This window comes from Xiphophorus couchianus, chromosome 10, assembly GCF_001444195.1.
Source record: "Xiphophorus couchianus chromosome 10, X_couchianus-1.0, whole genome shotgun sequence".
NCBI lineage: Eukaryota > Metazoa > Chordata > Actinopteri > Cyprinodontiformes > Poeciliidae > Xiphophorus > Xiphophorus couchianus.
In genome coordinates this window covers 2,109,990-2,134,382 of record NC_040237.1, presented here as the reverse complement: position 1 = coordinate 2,134,382, position 24,393 = coordinate 2,109,990, and the positions used below count along the sequence as shown (strand labels likewise).

Here is a 24,393-nt window from a genome sequence, read left to right as displayed (position 1 = left end):
AGCCTCCTCACACTCCCCTCTCTTACCAGCCCTCAGCCCCTCGTCATTCATATCTGCTGACAGACCGAACGAGCAGCAGATGTCCCGCAGTTTGTGATATCTAGAACTGTCCCGTGTCGTCCACCTGCCTGAATGTGTTTGTGTGGACTCAGCGTTCTGGACGGCAGCAGGCTTCCCAGTAAACAAACGGTATCAACCGCTGTCATTCAGCGCGCTCCAGAGGATTCTCCCTGTGTGTGTTTATGACCAGATGTCTGAAAATGAAGCAGAGTATTGTTGAGACACCAGCAGTCAGCACATAGGATTTCTTTTTGCTCTACTCAGAAGGTTTTGTTTCTAACTAGACCTGTTTGAGCTTGAAAAGCTGACATGACTCAGAGTTCTGTCAAACTTACACCAGTTCATACTGTGGAAAATAATTGTCCAACAAAACTAAATGCAATCAAAAACAACCATTAATCATCATGAATGATGTATGTGAGAATGTGGCTATTCTTATTTATTAGTTTTTGGGGTTTTTTTTTTTTTACCAGTTATTTGTTATTTCTTATATTGTGTGTAAATTGTGAGACAGTTATTTTTTGTTTTTAAGCGTATGCACTGACTGATGGCACTTTTTAAATTTCGTTGTTCTTGTGACAATGACAAAGATTTATTTTATCTTATCTTATCTTTATCTCTTATCTTTTAACTTAGAATCAGGAGTTGTGCAACCACTAAAAGCAGAAAAAATGCCTATTTAAAATCATAAATATCTGCCTGGTTTGATTATTCAGGTCTGATATATTGCAATGTTCGGTTGGTTGTTTGCATACATTTATAATTTTTAACTTACTTTTTTCATATTAATTACAATCACCAGTAGACACACCTTTACAAACATTTTATAATTTTATTTGCTAATCAGGGTTTCCCCTAGTGTATTACAAGCCTGGCGGGCCACCAGGCTTTACTTGTGACCCCACCAGGCTAAGGTTGTTTATTTGCTTTGTTTATGTCTCCCTTTTCTAAGACTTTATAGTTGCTATTTGGGTTTTGTTAAAGTCTTCCAATAACACATTTACCTAATCATATTTTCAAATTTCCTGTCAACTTTAAACATTTAAAAAATATTTTTTAACTAAAAAATGAAACATGTTTAACTCATAGCCACGATAGATCACTGGATGGATGGCTGACCCAGAACCCCAACCACCAGCGTTAGCAGGTTTTCTGCTAATCGATTAGCAAATGCTAATTATGAACATTTGCTGAATGCGATTATTCAGGTCTGGAGTTTTGAAACCTTCCACAGATAAAATTGGTTCTCAGTTAGTGGAAGTTTTACTCACTGTGTCACACAGTCCTATGACATTTTATACAGATATGATGTTGTTTGTTTTGGCTTATTACTTTTTTCTTGCTTAATATGTTTAATGTATTTGTCATTTTATTTTAAAAAACCACCAAAATGCTATTATTACATTATTTCAAACCTTATTTAGATATTTTTAGTTTAGTTTTGGGTTGCTATAGTAAACATTTTTAAGAGTAAATTATTGGTTCACAATTAACACAAGAATTTTTACACTTCTTTGTTGTTTTTCTCATACTACATTTAATTTTTTTTCATTAATTTTATTTTTTGATATTGACATTTTTTTGCCTCTATGGATAATCTTTAAGTGGATTGATTACTAAGATCTAGATGGTTGTTCACTGGTAGTTCAGAAAATTAACATTTGTCATTTTATTTTACATGCAATATTTGTTTTTTGTTAATAGTCATCAGTTGTTTCATTGTTATTAAACTAAAAATGATATTCTTGTTAAAATCATAAGCAAAAGCTGGATTTGATTATTAGATTCTCCTCCAATTTATTTAATTCACAACTGCTACAATAACGTTAATGTTACAAAATCACAATTTGTTCCATTATTTATATTAAAAACTATAAACTTTCAGATTTGATTGATCAGGTCTGGTTCACTGGACTCTCCAGCAGAGGACACTGATTCTCTAAGTAGAGAGGCAGAAAAGAGTCAGCAGCAAAGAAAGAAACTTTGGACAGTTGAACCTTTAAGCTGTAATGGAAATGCTGATCAAATTAATCAATCAAATTGTATTTTTATAGCACATTTCAGCAACAGGCATTTCAAAATGCTTTACATTGTAAAAAAATACAACCATAAAACAGTCAACAATTGAAACATTGTATTTAGTCAAATGCCATATTAAATTTTTTCATTGATTATATTTTAAAAGCAACTCTAAACAGGTCTAGATTTAAAAGACTCAGTGTTTCGGCTGTTTTTCTGGAAGTTTGTTACAGGTTGGTGGTGAATGAAATCTGTTACATGTAAGAAAGAAAACCTACATTTATTGGTTATATGTCTTAAATGTTAAACTTTCTGGGGAAAGAAAAATGGGGGGCGACATTAAGGACTCATTCTGTTCCTATTTTTATTACAAATCAACAATTTAACCTTGATGAATAACGTCAATCTATTGCTGACTGGAATATGTTGATTACTTCTACTGTTTAAAATATCTCCTGCTTTTGTTGCATTTGAATCCTTTTATATTGTTAGGAATGTTAAGCTCTGTTTTTAAAAGTTGTTTGCATTAAACTAAGACTAATTTTACTGTAGGTTTTCCCTCAGTGTCAGGAGATTAGCTGTATGAATTTCTTACCATCTTGTAAGCGCCTAGTATCACATGCGTATTGTAACTGAAGGGTGTTGAGGTTTTAGGGTCATGTCCTGGGTTAGGCAGCTGGTGTGTTGCCCATTTGTCAGCTGTGCTGCATGTGTAGCGTGTTGTCTGCTGTTGTGTTTGTCAGCTGTTGACTTTTGTAATCCTGTTACTTTCTCCAGCACTACGCCAAATGGCACACTCCAGTTACAGCCACACAGTCTCAATTAGTTCCTTTAACTTCCAATACAATGTCATTAATCGGTGTGTTCACATTTATCTTTTTATTTATTCATTTCCACAGATTCTGACGTACCTTTTTTTTGCTGTTAAAGACATAATGTTACTTATTTTGCACTTGTGTTGTGCAAAGTCAGTCCCAATGCTTATCAGAAAAGCCCTTTAGTCTTTATGAAAGAGACACGCCTGGAAATAGCTTGTCAACAAGAGATTAAGTGCTTGAAATGCTCCTTGTACTTTACAGGACTTCACAAGTAAAACAGATTCATAGTTTTCCTGGTGGACATTTCCTCCTGCCACACCTGGAACCACCAGGAACTGCTTTACTGTACCTTATTTAAGTTTTCATTTTAAAAAAAAAGTTGCTATACGTCACTGAGATTCCATTCTTAATTTTTTTTTAAATATCTAATTTATTTAAAAAAAATTTATGTAGAAAAAGGTATTTTTTATTTTGCATAATCTCAGAAAATTCTAAAACAAATCATCAGTTCTGTGAAACTTATTTAGCGAAGAAAAAATTACCCCACACTAAATAATAATTATTTTTTTCAAGAAATTAAAAATGCAATGTTTATTTGCAGCTATGCCAATTCCTTTAACATAAATGTAGCTTTTTTTTATTCATACTTTTTGAGGTTGATTAAATTACTCTGAAATCAGAGGCACTTTTAATTAGTAATCCATTAGTTCCTGTTTCCCTAGGACTCCATCTAAAACAATTGTAACTGCCTATTTTAACAGTTTAAACACCAAATATATCTTGATGTGCATCAACAGATTAAAAATAAACACAACTCATGCCAGACTGCAGATCTAGACTTTTTCCCCTTTAAATAACACTTTATCAAATAAAAACATTACAGTGGAGCCATATTGGGACTACTACAGTTGTTAATAACCAGGAATGGCTACAAGATAGTAGCTTCTGACATAAACTTCTGTTTATCCTCATTCAAAGCAGGAAATAAAAGTAAAATAATGGGACATTTGGTGTAAAACACAGGTCGGAGACTTAAATTTAACTAGCCATCAGAAAATCTCAATCTCGGTTTGAAAACGTATCACGTTTTTAGTGTGAGATGCAATAAAAGTAACTTTTTCTTAAGGATTTTTACATATTTACCAGGAGTTCCAGTATTTAGAGATTGCTATTTAAGTTTAATTGACCTGTCGGTAGCTGTAAACTATTTTTTAGGTATAAAGTGAACAGATTTTGCAGCATTAATGATTATCAGTAATTAAACTTTCTAGTTGTAATAACAAAGATCACATGACGACTTAGGTGAAAACTGATTATTCTGTGTAAATGTTCTCAGGGTGTAAAGTATTCCTGGAAAACTGCCATGACACAGTTCCTGTGCGGTCAGTTTCCAGATCACAAGGTGAGAGTCAGCGAGTGCCAAGGCTGCCGACGCACTCATGAACTTAGAGATGACAGTAAGGAGCTTGTCTGGCTGGATGCAGATCCAAAGGATTAGCTTCTGCAGCATGACGTCTTCTTCTTGCCCCGCTGCAGAAGTCAGGAAACTTTAGGTTCAGCTTTGGGGCCCAAATGAAATTGAACTAAATAATCCAGTATAAATGCATTTTTTTCCATAGTTTTGACTTTATTTGGAGGTTCTTATCTTCAGACAAGAACTTCATATCTTAACATCCTAGACAGGCGGTATTGGTAAAATGGACTGAACTGGTAGAGCTTTTCCAGTCATTTTGACCACTCAAAGCGCTTTAAACTACAGCTACAAGGTATTCACCCATTCGCACACCAACACACAGATTGGTAGGCAATTTGGGGTTAAGTGCCTTGCCCAGAGGTACGTCAACATCTGGCAGGAGAAAGCTGGAATCAAACCTACAACCCTCCGATCGCAAGACAACTGCTCTACCCACACAGCTACAGTATTATTTAAAAAGTAGCAGTTTTTGTAGCACAGTGTCACTGAGAATGGCAGAATCTATTTTAAAAAAACAAGTTCAGTTCCTAGAATCTTTGAAAGAGAAACCGGCTCGTAGCATCACAGGTCCGAAGCCGAACTTAACAATGAAAATCAGCTGTTTATCCACATATTCATTATTTTTCTCAAACCAAACTTATCATAAAAACCCCAAATAAATAAACAATGCTTAGCCTGGTGGTGTCACAAGTAAAGCCTGGTGGCCCGCCAGGCTTATAATACACTGTTTTTGGTTGCAAGACAAGAATAATTTCTCATTCTCAATGTTTCTGCAGTAATAGGGAAAAAATGAATGTGTTTTAAGGTTTTTTGCTCATCTTTATCAGGGGTGCCAAAAAGTTTAGAGGGTTGTGCATGCTGTGTTAATGTTTGGTGCAGGCAGAAATTTATTTAGCCTACTTCTCAGAAATTAAATGTAAGAATGACTTTGGTTAAACATGTTTCCAATGCTCCGAAAAGCGACATGTTGATGAGTCTTAGCAGCTTCTCTGATTTGTTTGAAGAGTTTTACAGAGAGTTTAATGACAAGCTTTGCTTCCTCTTTACAGCTGACAGTGGATCTGTTTATGGAAACAGTTCAGAGGAACTTTTTGTGAAATGTAATACTAACTCTGATCATAGGCCTATTTGTGTCATTCCTGAATCAGTTACAGTATTTGTGAAGAAAAGCAGCACAAGCAACCCCTCGCTCAGACCAGTGAGATTTCCGTTGTTGAATACAAACCTTGAATCTCATTCCTCACTTGGTTGTTTAGTCTGTCTATGCTGGTAAGACACAGACATGATGGAAACTTTGTGCTTTCGCAGCCAAGAGGAAAAACAAACTGAAAGCTGTCCAGCTGTTCACAACCAACCTTAATTTGTTTAAAAATGTGTGATGAAATGTTGGAGGAATTTATTTTCTATTTTTGTCAGATTGTTGAAGCATCTTCAGCTGAATCCAACAGTATCAGTCAGTTTACAGGAAATCCAACGATGTACTGCAACGTGTCAGATTAGAAAACCGTTTCATGGAAACTTTTCACAAACAGGCAAGCCGAGGCATGTTTCAGTCACCTGAGATGCATCAAGTGCTTCATTGATAGGATGAACAAAAAACAAAAGTCCCTATTTCCTACCAGAAATATCTAGAAAACTGTTGAATATAGCCAAAGATGGATGCCTTTATGTTATTCAGCAGCCTAATTTACCTGTAGTAAAGAGGTTTTATTGAAATCCAATGAAAAATACATATTTGACAAGTGGTCAAAAGATACTCAATTGTCTTTTTTTGATATTTTAGCATTGGAAGCATTTTTGCAGCCAAATAAATATTTATTTGACAATCCCAGAGCCCTGCAAAAAGATTGAGCTTGTTAAGATCACATATCAGGCTGGAGAAAATAGCTTTTGGGGTTTTGGTTTCAACAGATTTTTCTTAATATGGTATCCTAAAAATGCCATGTTTGCTGTTAAAATTGGTTTTATTTTTCAAAACGACATTTTTTAATGTACCTTCATTTTAAAAGTAAGCTATTTATAGTGTGCATTTTCTTGTTGTACAGTGTGATTTATATATATTTACAGAATGTCATTGCAAATAAGTGTCAAATTGATTTCATTTTTGAGTAATCGCCTTTTGAAAACCCCATCTTTTTCAATTCAAATGTGGGTTTGTTTCGAGGTACACCTACCCGGCAAAATCTAAAGAACCGTTAATCATAATGTGCTAAAATTTTCTCTGCTCCTGTCTGGTAATATCTTGATACACCAAGCATCAGCCATTTTTTTCTTTTCAACACACACCAACTTCCACCTAGAAACAAGAAGCAGCCTCCAAAAGTATTAATAACTAGTATTCTAATATTTATCTGGAAGGAAGAAAACCCCACAGTCGTGTGGGTCGTCTCAGTTCCTTTTTTTTGGTTTTCAGTGGAGAAGCTGAGAAATTATTCTCCTTTTATCATTCTCACATTTAACAAGTCAAATAGAAAGGGGGAAAAGAAGAACATGATTGTCTTATTGCAAACATAAAGGCAAGTGCAACATTCACATATAAAATCCCGGGATTATTGTAAAATTGGGTAAAACTGTTGTTTTTTAGAAATATAATATATATACTCACATTTTACTATTTCACCATTTACTCACAGTTTACAAAAACTTTGTACAATTAAAATAAGTAAAAATATCCAGGTGGAGATTTGAAACTTAGGGCTCAAAGAGTTAACTAATAATAAATAAATAAAAACTAGCGAACACATTCTAAAAATGAATTAAAACTAACTGAATAAGACAAAATGTCACAATGAGACTAAACTAAAATAATAAAAATCCTAAAACTATTATAACTCTGGTTCAATGATGTTTTCTGCTAGGTGTATAAATGTTCCCCACTCGTATTACAAATGGTGGCTTTAATGCTGTAAACAAAAAAAACTCTTCAACACTGTAATTATGTATGTTATACTAACACAGCGATCAGCTGGAGGAAGCAAACAGGGAGCAGGAGAACTAAAAAAAAACTAATTAGAGGCTTTAACTTCAGAATAAGAGAGGATTGTAAATGCATAGATTCATACAAACTTCATGAATCAGGAACAAGACGTGTTGAGAAATGTAATTCAGTCGTCTTAGCTTGAGCTCCCTCTTTTCTTTTCTTTCTTTTATCTGTTTTTGTCTCATGTTTCTCACGCTCTTGTTACTCCTCTCACTGAGCGCTCGTTCACAAAAGCTTGTCCTCTCTGAGGCGTTTGTTGGTTCGCATAGTGAGGACCTTAAAGAGTCCCAAGCAAGAGATCCAGTGGTTGGATGCAATGTGTTGCACTGGTTGCTTCATTTTGTGCTGCAAGTTTTTATTTTAAACAGAGTAACAACAGCGTTTCTCTCTCTCTCTGCAGGTTATGAGGGATGGAACCGGGCTCGGTGGTGCGCGCCGTCTTTGAGTTCCTCCCCAGCGTCTCAGAGGAGCTCCCGCTTTTCCCTGGCGATGTCATCGAGGTGCTGGGCGTAGTGGATGAGTTCTGGTTGCTTGGCAACAAAGATGGCGTCACGGGTAAGTTTTCAAAAGGTTTTAGCGATATGGTTAATTCCTTCCTTCCTTTCTTCACTGCTGGCTTTCTTTCTTTCCCTTCTTTCCTTTTTTCCTTCTGTCTTTTCCTCCTTCCTTCCCTGCTTGCTTGCTTCCTTTCCTCCCATTCTTCCTTCCTTCCCTGCTTGTTTTCCTCCTTCTTTCTTTCCTCTTTCTTTCCATTTCTTCTTCCTGTCCTCCTCCCTTTCCTGTTTGCTTGGTTCCTTTCCTCCTCCCTCCTTCTCTTCCTTCCTTCCCTGCTTGCTTTCCTTCTTCCTTCTTTCCTTCCTTTCCTCCTCCCTTCCTCTCTTCTTTTTCATCCATCCTTCCTTTCTTGCTTGCTTGTTTTTTTTCCTCCTACCTCCCTTTCTCCCTTCCTCCTTTCCTTCCTTGCTTCCTTCCTTCCATAGCTTTCATCCACTCCTCCTTGCTTCCTTGGTTCCTTTACTCCTCCCTCATTCCTTCACTTTTTCTTTCCTTCAGTCTTCCATCCCTCCATCTTTCCTTCCTTTCCTCCTTGTGTAAATGTATCATCATGTTGCTCTTCAGAAACCATTCTTCATGTTTTCTCTGTACTGACTGATATCATTCTTCGTCCTCGTCCTCCTCCGTCTCCAGGTCAGTTCCCCAGCACGTTTGTGGAAGAGGTAACGATCCCCGGCACCAAGCCTGGAGACAGACTCTATGTGTGCATCAATGACTTCAGCTCCGCACAGTCTGGCGCTCTGCCCTTAAAGAGAGGTACTTCTGCATTTCCCTCTGTCATAAACATGTTTAACTGAATGAAAGAAGCATTTAGTTTTTCTGTCCACATCACATCTAATGTACATTAAAGCCTGTTTTTCATACAGTATCACTGTTTACATTAACAGCTCGTGTTTTCTCAGTTTTACGCTTCTTGTTGATGTCCGAGAGTTCAGGTAAATTAGATGATTTCTGTTTTTCTTTTTTTGTCCTGTGCTTGAGTCTTTCCCTTCACATTTAGACTTTACTGATTTATCCTTACTTGGTTTTTATTTAGTCACCTAGAAAAGATTTGAAGGAAGGTTGGAAATGTTTTTAATGTTAATTCACCAAACTGTCCACTAGATGGCGATCAGAAGCCAACTTGTTCATTTTGATTATTCTTTTTGGTGATTCTCCTATTGTCATTAGGCCTGTCGCAATAAGCAATGAGTCAATTTATCAATTAATTGCATGATAAATTAAAACAAACTCAATAATTTCCATTTGTATGATTTATTGTTTGTTTTTTTCTTTTCTCTAACAAAATTCTTCAATCTTGTGATTTGGTTCAACTCACCGTTTTTCAGAAGGGCGATTTTGTTTACAGAGACTTCATTATTCATTTTATTTGATGTTTCGTTGATTTATTTTGGATATTTAAAATGTCTTCCAGCTCCACAGTTAAATATTCATTTTAATTTAAAGTTTATTGATGCTTGAGAATATGTTTTTGCATTATTTTGCCTTTACGGTTACAATACTTGATAATGGACTACAAACAACAACATTATTGTTTATCGCAATAACTTCTGGGACAATTTATCTTACAGCAACATTTGTTATTGTGACAGACCTAGTTATCAGCTGTTCTGTGATTCTTTTGTGCTCTTTTCAGTAAAATTTCTCTGTTTTACCTTGTAGAGCAGCTCCCAGTCTAACTGTTGTTTTGTGCTTTTAAATGTTTAGATTTCTAACACAAAATTAATGCTAGTGCAAATATTTAAATTAATTATACATCTTTAAGTCTTATATTAAGTTTCATTGTGTTATCTTTTTATTTTGACTATATCAAGATGGACGGAAGGCCATCTAAGCTTCTCTAAAACTGAATTGCTTCTCTTGTCGGTCAACCATTCGTCACATTATCTGCATTAAATCTGAATCTCTATCTCTTGCTCCATCAAAGATTGCCATAAACGTTTTGTTTAAATGACAACCAGCTGTGTTTTAAATTACAACCAGCCAATCTTTAAAGTTGCTTCTGTTGCTGTTGTGCCGCTAAACATTGCTAAATCAGTCAGCCTCTCCTTGTTGAGGCTTCACCTGGATAAAATTCAAGTTGGTGATGTTAGCTTACAACGCTCTTAGCAGAATGACTCCCATCTACTTAAACGCTCTGATAAAGGCTTGTAAGCTGACCGGGTCACTCCCGTCGCCAAAGGAATGTCGGTTAGCAGTGCCAACACGACGCTCAAGACAAACCAGACTCTATATGTCGTTTCACAATTGAGAAATGACCTACATACTGCTACCAGAACATGGTTTATATCTTTAAGAAACTCTTGAAGACCAAGTTCTTATACATTAGCAACGACCCAGTTTACCTCTCTTAGAACCTGGTTTGTCTTCATTATAGTTTTATTGTGACCTTTTGTTTGTCTAATTTAGTTAGTTTTAATTAGTTTTTACAGTTTTGCCAGTCTTTATTAGTTACTATTAGTTTTATAGTGTTTAGTTTCTCTTAGTTTGCGATAGGCGAAATCCTTGAAGAAATCCTCCTTTATTTTTTACAATTATTATACATGAACGAAACCAAAGATCAAAATCTGTTGTCAGGCCCAAATACTTGTTTAAGAAATAAAAATAGAAGCGTTTTCTTACAAATAACTTTGGTAGTTTTTAGAAATACTGTAAAATAATAATTTTAGTAATCAAACAGGGAGGTTGGACACGTTGTGACAGTTCCTCTGACTGTGCCTCTTTGTGCTGACTCCGCTTCACTGTAGCGACTTTTTCTACTGAAAGCCGTGGTGCAGGTATCTTTTTCCGAGAAGACACCTCCAAATGTTATTTTCCTCCTTCTTTATAGAACGAAACAAAGATTCATTTATTCCGTAATGGCGCCCTACAGCCGCGTAGCTTCTACCTTCATTTACCATGTCCAGAAGCGATAATTAGCATCTTTCTCTGCCTTTGTGGCACGTCTGTGGGTGCTTTTGTCGGTGCAGAACGTTTCATCGACATTGTGGATTTTGTCATGGAGATAAGATCAGAGGTTCACATCGGCTTCACATGTAAATGCTGGCCGATCACCGATCTCCCAAAATTAAGAAAACTGGCGCCGGTAAATGGACTAGCCGATACATTTTCATACTTTGGTTAATTTTTAGGTGCAGAATTGAAAATGGTCAAAGTATTATATTGGGATTATGTATACATTGATTGGGTAATGAATCCTCTACAGAAGATACCATTTTCAAAATATCTATTCAGTTGTTGAACAACAACTGACTGGTGTTTTTTTTGCAACTTTTGCGGATTAGCGTAAGCGCCGCCAGGAGGATTATGGAGTAACGTAATTTGCCGACAGCTGACTTAAGCTGCTTGTGTGGGAAAACAAAGAATTTAACATCAGTTCAAAAGGCTAAAAAAAATTCATAAACACGAAAACGAAGGACATTATATCTATAATTTCATTTTGCTTTAGTTTTATAAACACACAATATAGTTCCAGTTAGTTATATTTTTCCCCCACTAATTACCATTTTTATTTATTTTAGTTAGCAAAAATGTCATCTTCAATTCAGTTTTTGTTATTTTGTAAATTCTAGTTAACCTTTGGTAGAACCTGCTAGTGGTCGTCCATCTTTGTTGCTTTTATATGAATTGCATTTTTAAATCCTTGGTTGTAAGTCAAATGCATAAACATATAAAGTCACTAATAATAAATCATGCATGTGTTGAAAAGTAATTGACGAACGAACACTTGCCGTATCAGAAGATCCATAGGAAACGGTCATTATTGTCCGTCCAGTTGTATTTCCTGTGGTTCCACTGGCAGTGCTCCAGTTTCGGACCCAGACACAATGGGAGGTGGAGCCGCCGTTCCTTGGAATGTGACCCCTGTGACTTCTTGCTGACCAAACAAAATTCTTATAATCCCTCAGTCTCAGTACGTCCCATTAAAAGTTATTAAAATTCCTTGCAAAAGATAATTCCTTTGATATCCTGATACAAGCCTCTGGAGAAATGCCAGTTTGATTAAATTAAAGTAAAACAAAGTCGACTAATCAATAAGAAAGGAAATTTTTTTGTTTTGTGTCAGCTCTGAAGGGGTTTCCATCGGCATCGTGAGCATATTTCATATAATAAAATGTAAAGGAAGAAAAAGTCAGGGGGAGATGCTAACCGAAGGTGGAGCTAGCTCGGACTCTGAGGAAGAACAGACTGACAACAGCGATTATGCCTCCCTCCCCGACGCCCAGCTGGCTAAGAGGCCGGCATCTGAGTCACCTCCCGACCTCACCCCCAAGGTAGGGAAGAGAGGAAGGCTGGAGGAACTCTTCGGTTCTTTCGGAGAGGAATCCAGAGCCTTCCTTGCTGGCTCATCCAATGAGGTCTCGTTCCTAGACTTTGCTCACCAATCAACCCCGGAGGACCCAAACAAGGTAACGGCTTTAGAAAGACGGCCGACACCAAGAGTCCGAAGGGGGAATGGAGCTCCAACCCGACCTGCACCACCATGTGGGAAGGAAGAGCTCTATTCACAGGACAGTCTCTGAACCCGCCTTGTTTTAACGACCGCCCGTTTTTTAACATGGGTTTAAATTAGTATTATCTTGTTTTTAATCCTTTAAAATGTCGTACTTGATTTTAGCCATCATACTCATGACTCTCACTTTCTCAACCATCAATGTTAGAAGTGTGAAGTCGTGAGTTAGAGCCCAGAGTGTTTTATCCTTTTTAAGCTCCGTGCAGTCAGATGTGTTTTTACTACAAGAATGTTCACTCCCGTTTTTAAAGACTTACACCCGGTGGCAGGACTTGTGGCCACGGCCGTCTATATGGAGCGGCTCCAACGAAAATAAAAATGACGGCGTGGCCATTTTAATAAACAACCCGCACATCTTGGTGGAGGGGAGCACCGTGGTGAGAGAGGGACGAGCACTTTTAGCAAATCTGACTTTTAACGGACAGGATTTTAACCTCTTAAATATTTATGGCTTTAATGACAAACACGACAGGTATGACTTTTTAGAGGAACTGCAGCCCCACATGCTGGGAACAAAACCTTTAATAATTGGGGGGGATTTTAATTGCATTTTATCTAGAAAAGATAGGAAAAGAAATAGACAGGATTTTAAGGTAGACAAAACATCACTTTTATTACAGAGAATCGTTAGATATTTTAAACTAGTGGACTGTTTTAGAACTATGCATCCTGGAGAGGAGGGCCACACCTGGGTCAGTGGTGACGGCTCTATGGCCTCTCGTATTGATTATTTCTTCATCAGGGATTGCGCCCTAACTGATGCTAGATTGTCACCGGCTTTCTTTTTTGATCACCTCCTTCTGTCCTGCACGCTTTCACTTCCTTCAGGTGCGACAACCGGGAGAGGTCTGTGGAAACTCAACCGCTCCCTGCTGGAGGACCAGGTTCTGGTCGGCCAGTACCGGGAGCGGTACCACGAGTGGCAGACCCTCCAAGACCTGTACGAAACACGAGCACAGTGGTGGGAGATGGTGAAAGGTAGGACCCAGACTTTCTTTAGACAAGCAGGGAAAAAGAAAAAGGAGAAAGAACAGAGATGCATGATGGGGCTGCAGAAAAGATTACAAAGATATTACTTTTTAAACCAAAAGGGAATGGATTTTAATAAAGAAATAAGTCTAACAAATGGTTGGAGGAAGAATCTGCAATAATGCTTCTTTGTACACTAAGGATGCAGCAATCTGTCAAGTGTCCAGCGTTACACTAACAGTTAAAGCCTGATCCCCACCTTTCTACATTCCTCTCTTCCTGGTTCTTTCAGCCTGGAGTAAATGAAAATCAGCTGAGTTTATGTGTCAAGACTTAGCATGATTAGCCTCATCACAGTCAGACATTTTTATTTTAATAATCTACTATTGAAATAACATTTGCATCATCTATAGCAGCAGTTAATGGACAGAAATATGGCTTCACTAGGATTCAAAACATTTTACCTGAGTTTCCAGGTTGCAGTTTGGACTCTTCAGTCCAGCAGAGAGAAGTTTCACTCCTGAATCCTGCAGGTTGTTGTTACTCAGGTCCAGTTCTCTGAGACTGGAGGACTGGGAGCTGAGAACTGAGGACAGAGCTTCACAGCTTCTCTCTGAGAGGTTACAGCCTCTCAGTCTGAGGAGAGAGTGAAAAAACTCTGTTACTAGGCAATTCTTCAAAATTGTTTTCCAAACAACAAATATTTTTGTTTAGTGATCTATCAATTATTCTTATGATTAATCGAGTAATTGGATAAAAAAATTATAAAATAAATTAATGCTGCAAGCGGCGTCGTGCAGCCCTCGCAGCTCAGCACCGCTCCGGCCTATTGGCCACCGCGGGGTGCCGGCACTGCCACCCGCCAGCCACTGTAGACCCTCTGGCACAGTTCCCGCACCCGTCCACCAGGCGATATGCACCTACGCATTCGGCAGTGCTCTCCGACGACGCACAAAAAATCTGGCAAATTGGGTGATGATATATAGCTGTTGCTATGAAAATTGAGCCCAGTGTTGCTGCGGCGCTAAAACAGCGAAGGGAAAAGGGCTAACGTACGGCTAATTCAATTAATTTTAAAGTTTAACAATAAAGCTGCACATGTGTTTGGGGTTTCTTCAAATCTTTGGGGGCAATTTGCAGTGACCAACTGACCTGACCGACATGTTTTAGGAGATGTGGGGGGAACCGGAGCACCCGGAGAAAACCCACGCAAACACGGGGAGACCATGCAAACTCCACACAGATGGTGTCTGTGAAGATGCAGCGCTAACCGCTGCACCACCGTGCTGCCCACATTTTTTCCAATTGCGTTGGGAAGGATCTATTTTCTAGTTTGTCAATGGGGGGAAAAACTTTTTAAATTTGGTCTTGACGGAGCGTGGCATGGCGCCCCGTTCACAGAGGCTACAACCTCCATGCGTTTGATTCCAGTCCTCGGTTCGTCTCCTGCACGTCTTTCTCCTTCTCTAAATATCAAAATCAAGAACTTTAGACACGATCTTGATTGTCTTCACTTGTTTGTTTCTTTTTTGGCTTCTTCCATCCCAGAGTGTTTCGTACCTTCTTCCAAAATGAATTTTTAGACTTTTTCTTTTTACCATCTGGATTGTCCAAATCCTGCAGGATGGTTTCTCCAGCGACCTCGGTCTCTTCTGAGGATTCTGGATCCATGGAAGAACCTGATAGAGGTTCTCCTGAAAGATCCTCCTCTGAAGAAACCTCTTGATTTAATACTTTAACTTGGTTCTGTGAGTTTTCTTCCTTCTCTTGGGAAACTGTGATGGGTTGTTGTTGGAAACCTTTTTCCTCGGCTCTCAGAGTTTCGGCCAGCAGCAGATCGTCTCTCGCTCTTTGTAAATCATTTTTCACACAAATGAGCTCCTCCTGGTGTTTTTCTACTTGATGTTTTAATGCAGTTACTTCGGTTTCAAACCGACTGTTTAGCTCCATGTACAAACCGCTAACATTCTCCAGCTCAGCCTTGGCACTCCTTTCCTTGTCTTGCAGGATTTTCTTCTCTGTTGTTGTTATTTCTTGGAGGATGGCATATTCAGCTCTCAGCTTCTCTAGAAGCTTCTTATCCTCCTCTGTTTGCTCCAGGTGAGCTTTTCTCTCCTGCTCTACCTGCTGCTGGTATGTCTCAACCTCCTGCTGTAAATCCATAATGTCTCTTTCAAACCTACGTTTTATCTCCTCGTGCGAAATGTGAACCTGATCCAGTTTGTTCAGCATCTGCTTCTCTCTCTTTCTCAGAATTATGATTTCTCTAGCCATTTTTCGAAAGAGCTCCTCCTTCTCTGCTTTCAGCTTGTTGACTAGCTTCAGACTTTCTTTCTGCCTTTCTATGTTTGCGTCTTTCTCACGTTTCACCTCCTGCCTTACCAGAGAAATGTCTGCATCATATTTACATCTCAGCTCCTTGTAGGAAGTCTTAAGTTGGTCCAGTTCTTCTTGGACAGCCTCAGTTTTCTTTCTCTCAGCCTGTATTCCAGCAACAAATGCTTCCTGGCTGAGGAGGTGGGCCACCTTTAAATCCTCAAACTCCTGCTGCAAGGTCTTCTTCTTCATGTTTTTCACACTGTCGTAAAATTTGGATGCAATGTTTGCAGCGTAAAGTTCTCCTGGATCACTGAACATCTCTTCTCTCTCTTCTCTCTCTAGTCTCTCTAGTCTCTCTAGTTCCCTCATTGCTTCTTCGGCCTCGTTGATGAGAGTTTCTCTGAGAGCTTCCTGCCTTTTTAGACTCAGTTCCATCTCTTCCAGTTTGGCCTCCAGCTCGGCCGGGTTTTGGTCGTCTTCTAACCTCCCCTTGCAACAAGACTTCAAATCCTCAAAGTCTTGTTGCAAAGGCTTCTCATTCATGTCTTTCACAGCGTTGTGAACCTTGGAAGCAGTGACATCAGAGTTAAGGTCTCCTGGATCACTGGACATCTCTTGACTCTCTTGTGTCTCTAGTCTCTCTAGTTCTCTCTTTGCCTCTTTGACCTCGTTGATAAATCTCTCTCTGAGGGCTTCCTGCTGTTTTAGCTGGAGTTCCATCTCTTCCAGCTCCGCCTCCAGGTCGGCCATGTTTTGGTTGTCTTCTATCCTGGCTCTCTCCATTTCCAGACTGGAGGCCAGTCTTTGGGTTCCCTCATCTAAGATATCCAGATGTGCAGGAGCGAACCTGCCTTGGGGGTTTTGCTGGACTCCCGTTCTCGCCTGGGGTCCCATCATTTTGTTGCAGTATTGCTGAAATAAGTGAAACATTTCTCCTCAATACAATCACTAAAGACGTCGATTGGTAAACTACCTTAAAGAGCTTTGCGCACGTCTGAACTGGTCAGTGATATTGCAAGCAATGAAAAACATGCAGAATTGTGTCACATACAATTCTGCAGTTGATGACATCACAGACTGCATCGCCAGTGACATCACAGAGTCTTCCTTTGCTGGCGGTGTGACATCATTCCACCACCAAATATCTCACTATTTATTGTTGTTTACATTCAAAATAGTCCATGATTCACTCGTTTTTATCCAAACTCATTTCCGTTTTGGGCCAGATCAAAAACCTGAATGTTCATAAAGGGCCTGTTGTGCCAGAACATATTGATAAAAACCAATTAAACTGTTAAAATATCAATAAATAGGTGTTTCAGCATCAATAAGTGTTTCTTAAAATAACATAATATTGAACATCTTTTCACACTAATCAGTTCATCCAGGATTGTTTTTGTGCTTTTCTGCAATCATCACAGATTTTGTGGCGCTAAGTTAGAAATATCTGTAAGGAATTTTTTACAATATTTGCGCTAACATATGATGTTAAATGTGATCTTTTATTAATCGCTCTATCGGTCATGGACTATAACCTGACATCAGGTCAGGCTGAGACAGCAGGCACTTAATCCAAAATGTTTATGGTCAATTTTGAGAAAAACATGTTGATAAACTCAGAAAACATGTTGATAAACTCAGAAAACATGAGGGGATCTGTTGATTTTTGTGTGAATTTTGCGGTTATTTGTAAAAACTGGAGGGGCCCATTGCTATGATTTGGAGTCTAGAGGGCCACATAGAAAGCTATGGCGGGCCAGATTTGGCCCTCGGGCCTTGAGTTTGACACACGTGCCATATATGATAATCTATAGAACTTTTTTCAATATCTATACATTTTGAAGTTAATTTTGCTTTTTTAGTCAAACATTTATTTTCTTTTGTATTGTGGAAAAAGAGAGTGGGAAAGAAAATTTATAATAAATCGATGTAAACAATATGAAAAAGTAAAAGATAAAAACTAAAACTATTGATTTATAAATCTTGCTGAAAGTTGGTATTACCAGGGTTTTCGATTTCTCCCCTGACGTCCCGAAAGAGGGTCAAAAGACCCTGAGTCCAAACTGACGACTCTGATGGCTCAAATTAGCATCCCTTCTTCAATTGTAAATGTGGCCGTTGACCGTCAGGCCAGAAGGTAGGAGAGTGAATAGTCCATGTTGGGGGTGGGTGCGATCTATGATGGAGGCAGCTCTACAGTAGACTCTCCTGTAGGTAATGCTCTTCAGTTTAGTTTTGAAGCATACATGAAGTGTTTTTGGAGAGATGTGACCTTTTGCAGCTGATCCATGATGTTGTGCTGCATTATCCAGGTCATTTTGCCAAATGTACATAGAGTTTGCAAAACATACAATCTGTTTCAAAAAGTATGCAAAGGTTTTTCTAAAAGAAATTAGTAATGTTTTTCTTTTAAATAAAGCTAAGTGGGTTTAAAATGACAGTTTAGAAATAAACTAACCAAATTAATTGTGTTGATCCACCTCAAAAAAATTATGCAAAAAGTTTAAGCAAAAGAAATCTGGGAGACTTTGCACATGCAAATTTGCATGCAGCCTTTTGTGCTGTGGAGGATAAATAGGTGACTGCTTCACCTATTTAGTTCACAAGAACTAATGGCATTTATTTCAGTCATAATCTTGCGGGGGGTGACCAAGGTTCCATCACTATGTGACAGCTGGTCAGCAAACCTGGCAAACATGATTGACATGGCAGCACTGAATGCACATGTGCTTTATCAGGCATGCATTGGGGTGCAGGAGAGACGGGTGGACTTCCTGGTTGAGCTTGCAAAAGAGTTGGGTAACTCTCATGTGAGTGAGAAGAAGGCACACAAGGAGAAACTGCTTCGGCAACAACCTTCCACACCCAGCTCAGGCAAAAGGGCGAAGTGTCAGGTCAACCATCGATGCAGGATGCGTGTCCTGAGGCCGAAACATCGTCAGTGACCCCTCACACCCCCACCGTGGACTGTTCTCCCTGCTGCCCTCTGGAAAGAGGTTCTGCAGCATCCGGTGCAGGTCCACCTGGTTCTGAAACAGCTTTTTCCCACTTGCCATCAGACTGCTGAACTCTTAACTGGACTGCACTCAAAAACTGGTCTCCACTTTATACCTTGCACATGTACAGAGCTAAATAACTTCTATTTTACTGTCATTCCTGCACTTTATATTTTATATTTAGATTTAGATTTATATATTATACTGTATTTTATTTTATTCTGGAGTAACCTCACAACATTGGAACCTCAAACATTGTCCTGAGCCGTATGCAACGAAATTTCGTTCTGTATACACCCTGTGCATGCAAAATGACAATAAAGTCAGTCTAAGTCTAAGGAACAATTGTGCAACTGTGAGATGCGTTGAGGCCATTACCAGGGTAATTACCAGGGTAATGGCCTTATTTACAGAACAAAAGCGCCTGCTAGCTAAAATCCTTCAGGTCAGTCAACCCATCTCTGGGCTCCAAAGGTAGAAATGTTAAATGACCTTTCTCTGGTATTGCGTGTGTTAATTGGTGAGCTTTCCTGCTGTTATTTTTCAGTTGAAGCTAAGTTTAGTTCAGCAGGGTTGACTTGGTAACAGTGTTTGTTTATGCTAATAGGCCAGCCTTCCTACTGTTATTTTTCAGTTGAATTTAAGTTTAATCTTGAATTACTTTATAGCTCTAGAGGCTGTTTGTTTATTTCAGCTACCAGGCAGAATCAAACAGAAAACAGAGAAATAGTCAGAGATCAGGCAGTCCATATTAATTCGCAGACTGTTGAGACAGATTATACTCCAAAGGACAAACTGGACAAACTCCAAAGACTTTGGACCGTGCTTCAGTTCAAGGTAACTGTCCTCTTGTGTTTGTCCTCACTCTCTAATTGGAGTGTCTGTGTGGATGAGTTGTTCCAGCAAATACTCCCAAAGCAACATAAAGCCTAACTCTTTGCAATGTCCACCTTGCATGTTTTGGGTGTTTCCCTTCTGCCAAGCACCTGAGTGGGTGATTTATTCACTTGGTGGCATACAGAGGAGGTCATGCAATATTTTGAATAAGGTATTTTGGAACATCTAAAATATGCAGGACAAATGCTCATCACACTGCTTAGATTTTATTTGGAAATAAACTTTGAAAACTGAAATCTCCAAAAAATTCAAATTTTTTTTGAAGATTCAATTCAGATTTTGGAGATTCAAAAATCTCCAAAATTTTGCTCAATTCAGATTTTTAGTAAAATCCAAATGTTTTGCGTGGTTGTTCACATTTCCAAGTTTATGTAACTTGTATGTGAACTCCTGTGTGAACTGCAAATGACGTAGAAGTGTCTCACATGTACAGAAGCGTACACAATAAGGTCACATGTAGCGAGGGTGCTCAGTGTTTGCAGAAGTAAGCATGGATGCTAGTTGTGGAGGGTATTTTGCGAATTTAAGGTTGTTGTTCGACAGGAACCATCACATTAACAACTCAATCCTCATTATAGTCTGCCAGGATTGTCGTTTTTCTTCCTGCTTGCTCGTATCAGAATGCAGAATAGTGACATTTGTAGAGCATCAGGTCAGATGAATGCGACCATATTGTACAGATTCAGGCCACAAAGATCAGATACGTGTCGGATATCCTTGTAGCCAGGCTTGCATTTGTAAAAGTCTGATTTGTGTTGTTCAGACTGTCCTTAAAAGAGCAGGTGTAGGTTGTACAAAGGCAAATAAATTGTATTTGGGTCACTTCAGGCTGCAGTGTGACCACAGCCAGAGTTTGTTGTGACTAAGTGTGAAAAACATAATGGTATACAAAAAGTTTTTGGAAGGCACTTTATTATGGGAGAGATTTCTTGATTAATTCATTTGCATTGATATTCATTTAATTCCCTCTACTCTGTGTTTCTCTAGGTGATGTTGTAGTGGGAGAGACGAGAGGGTCCCTAAACCTCGGGGATTCCTGGCAACGAGGCAGTAATGCTTGGGGTCTCCGTGGTCTCTTCCCTGTGTCATGTGTCAAGGAGCTGAACCTCTCTGGTCGATCGAGGCAGCTGTCTGAGCGCTCGGCTCAGGCGCAGGCTCTAGAGCTCCCACCCTACGCACTAGGCCAGGCCAGGGCTCTTATGAGCCTACATGCACAGCTCAACGGAGAGCTGGACTTCCGCGAAGGCGACTTGATCATCATCGCAGGACTTCCTGAGCCGGGCTGGTTTCAGGGGGAGTTAGAGGGCCAAAGGGGCATATTCCCAGAGGGTTTTGTTGAACTCCTGGGCCCTCTACGGTCTCCTCAAGTCCCAGATGATGGCCAGTATTTAAATGAAGACAGTCAGGAGTTAATCTACAAGGATGCTTATGATGCTGGAGAGGGGACTGAAGAGGAAGTTATGGAAGAAGGGGAAGTTTTTCTAGATCAAGAAGAAGAACAACCGCAGGAAGCTATCATAGAGGAAGAGCATGAGGAGGAAGAAGAGGAGGGTCTCTGTGGAGTTGGGCTGTATGAGTTTCGGGCCATAGAGCCAGGCGAGTTGGACTTCAACGTAGGAGATCGCATTCGTATTGTGAGCACTTTGGAAGACGGTTGGCTGGAGGGGGAACTGCGAGGGCAGCGGGGAATCTTTCCTCATCGTTTCATCAAAATGGAAGGAAATGAGCAGAAATCTGCGGAGGAAAAACATGCTGAAGAAGAGAAAGACAATGATGAAAACTCCAACCACACAAGTCCCGATGGGTCTGAAAATGTGCCTGAATCAAGGGTGTATGAGGACCATACTGTCTGGGACTTGGACTACTTTGAGAATACCCAAGAACAAAGCTTAATGCATGAATATAGCACAGCTACGGCTCAAGCTAGAACCATAGAGCAGAATGAAATGAACAGAAGACCTGAATTGCAGCCGCATAGACCTGCCCCCCCACCTAACAGGCCATCTGAGAGACCCAGATCTACTCCTCCAGCGAGGCCTAGACTACCTCCTCGGCCAAGCCTACCTCCACATCGCTCTGGGCTTCAGGTTAGCCCAAAGTCCAATGGAAACCAACCCAACTATACTAACAAAAGCCGTCGAACATTACAACCTAAACGAACTCAGAGCCTTAATAACTGTGCGCCTGGTTGGTCAAAAGACAAGACGTATCTCCAAAGACCACCAGCAGAGATTTCCACCACAAATAACAGATCCTCCAGTATTTCCCACACATTAAATACCATCATAGAAGGTAATAAACAACAAAGACTAACTCGCCATGCCAGTATGAGTGATGCTGACATGACACATAGTGCTGTTGCACATTCTCATTACCAAAATAAAACACGAGGCCCTAATGGGACACTCCTGACATCCATCACCTCGGAAGCCCTGGCAACATCAGCCAGTGACCTAGAAGCCAAGCTGTCCCAGCAGCTTTTTGAGTTTGAGAAAAGCTTAACCTCTTCTTACAGTGACACCAATGTGAGCTCTGCTGCTTTTAGGGACCCTTCGCCCTCGGCTGACCTGAACCAGCAATCCCAAGTTTCCCGGCACTTTTCCATCCTGGGCTACAGCAACGAAAACGACATCATCCGAGGTTCCTCGCATTCCCCCGTCTCCAACCTTTCGCATTCCAACAACTCCTCATTGGAGAGACGGAGAACCCTTCGCCCACCGCCTCCTCGCCCTCGAGTCCAGCGCCCGCCACCCCCCACTGTGTACAGACCAACTCGTCCTGCTCCGCGCCCCCCTGCTCGCTCACCAAGACAAAACGCCTCTTATCCAGCCGGCACGGAAAGAACAAACAGCCCCAGCTTCTACAACCTTGAGAAAACCACCACCAACGATGCAGTCGAGATTCACACTGAGTTAGGCGACCCCACGGCCACCCACGAACACGAAACCCTGCAGGATACAGACCCAGACCTGAACAGGGAGATGGAGGCAGAAACTGAGAGACAGAGGGAGGAGGAGGAACGGTACCAAGTGCTGCTGCGGCTCCAGGAAGTGGAGCAGGAGATGGAGGAATATGCTCGGACTGCGGAGGAGCTCAGAGCGATGTTGGAGGAGGAGGAAGAGGAGACGGCACGCATGCAGACCTTAGAGAATCTGGAGTTCTGTAACTACACACTGGAGACACTGGCCTTGGAGCAGCAGCATCTACAAGGTAAGACCGAACGTTGGTTTAAGAGTCACAGAAACATCAGGACCTATTTACTCACCTAAAATTAATCACACATACTTCTGTTACAGAAAACTATTGATTAGCAATATACCATCCAGGCATGAGAACTAGCAAATAGCATGGTAACCTCAGGGTTGCCAGATCTGGCTGACAGTTCCCAGCACAAAACAACAGAAAACCTCCCAACTCCTAAAAACCCAGGATTTTTGTTTTACAGTACTACTACATAGTGACCTGAGTGAAGTTGCCGCCCCTTCCCACCTTCTTCAAATCAGATAAAATTGGTGTCAAACGTTTGTGTTACATTTGTGCTACAAAAAGTTTTTTCTGTGCTGCTTTGGCTTTGAAGATAACAATGAAAGTTTAAAGGACAAAAGGCCATCCAGCCTTTTGTTCGATTTGAAAAAGATGGGAGGCTGGTTGACCTTTCATGACCTCTAGAAACATTTCTAAATATCTTTAAAATGATAGCGGCACAAACGAAAAGTTTTGCTGCACAAACGCAGCACAAACGTTTGACACCAATTTTGTTTGATTTAAAGAAGGCGAGGGGGCAACTTCACTCTACATAGTGACACTTGATTAACCAATGACTTATCAGTGATCGTGTCACGTCCAACAGATTCTGCAGATTTCAAACTAAATTAGCTGACAAGTGTGATAACACAGTATTTTATTTTATTTTATTCTTAGTTTTATTCTTCTCTGCTACACAATGAGAATGACTTAGAAATAATTTTCCTCTGAACATTTTCTAAAAACCCGCCAAATTATGTGAAAAGCCACCCAAATTTTAACAACCTGCCCAAAGCTGTTTTTTCTTGCAAGACTTGTGCAAAATTACGCTCTACATGTACTCAGATGTAGACGTATCCCTGTGGTTTTCATTTGACAGATGGGATTACTCCATTGGTCATTTAAGCAGCAGAAGAAATGTTTGGCTGACAATGAAATTAGATTTTCTCCATGGTATTCCTCACTGCCTGCCGGTGACTTCACGGATACTCAAGTAAAAACTTAATAAAGGAAGAATCTGAGAGACACTGGTGCTCACCAGGTTTCCTCTCTGAGCCGTTTTCCCTAATCTCTCTGATACAAACACAATCACAAAAGGCTATTTGTTTCCAAAAAATACCCCCAAGACCTGTCTGTTGTTTACAATACACAGTTGTTAGGGGGAAGGAAAAATAAACCTTTACATTTTAAGGAAGCCTGCGTCTCTCACAGGGACCAAATGCAGGTTTTTGGGAGTCTCTAAATTTGTTTTATGGAATAATTGGATTAAATTTCCACAACAGAATGGTACTAAAATCAACAGCAGTTTTTTAAAATCAAGTTTTCTTGTCAAATTAGGATTTTTTTAAACACAATTTTCCATAAATATCAACAAACTTTAATGTTTTATGTTTCTTCTAAAACCTAAAAATAGAAATAAAATGGTGTTGCTCTAAAAAATGACAACAGATTCCCCATGGTGCTAGATATTTTGCATAAAAGGTAAGTTGTAATTTTTCAAAAGGCAATGCAATGTTTCCATCTCTAAAATAGTTTTATTTGACTAGACA

The 24,393-nt window shown here is 39.7% G+C and overlaps 1 protein-coding gene across 2 annotated transcripts in view; it reads left to right on the top strand.

The window, feature by feature from the left end:
- The window catches only part of dnmbp (dynamin binding protein), a 67,519-nt gene that overhangs the window by 9,415 nt on the left and 33,711 nt on the right, over window positions 1–24,393 (top strand). The window contains exons 2-4 of one of the 2 annotated variants that reach the window (XM_028029017.1): window positions 7,752–7,906; window positions 8,540–8,662; window positions 20,588–22,810. In XM_028029017.1, coding sequence (XP_027884818.1) covers window positions 7,762–7,906; window positions 8,540–8,662; window positions 20,588–22,810 — 2,491 coding nt within the window. In that variant the 5' untranslated portion in view covers window positions 7,752–7,761. Of the gene's footprint in view, window positions 1–7,751; window positions 7,907–8,539; window positions 8,663–19,396; window positions 19,541–20,587; window positions 22,811–24,393 lie in introns of those variants that run through there. The other variant, XM_028029018.1, reaches the window with a different exon arrangement.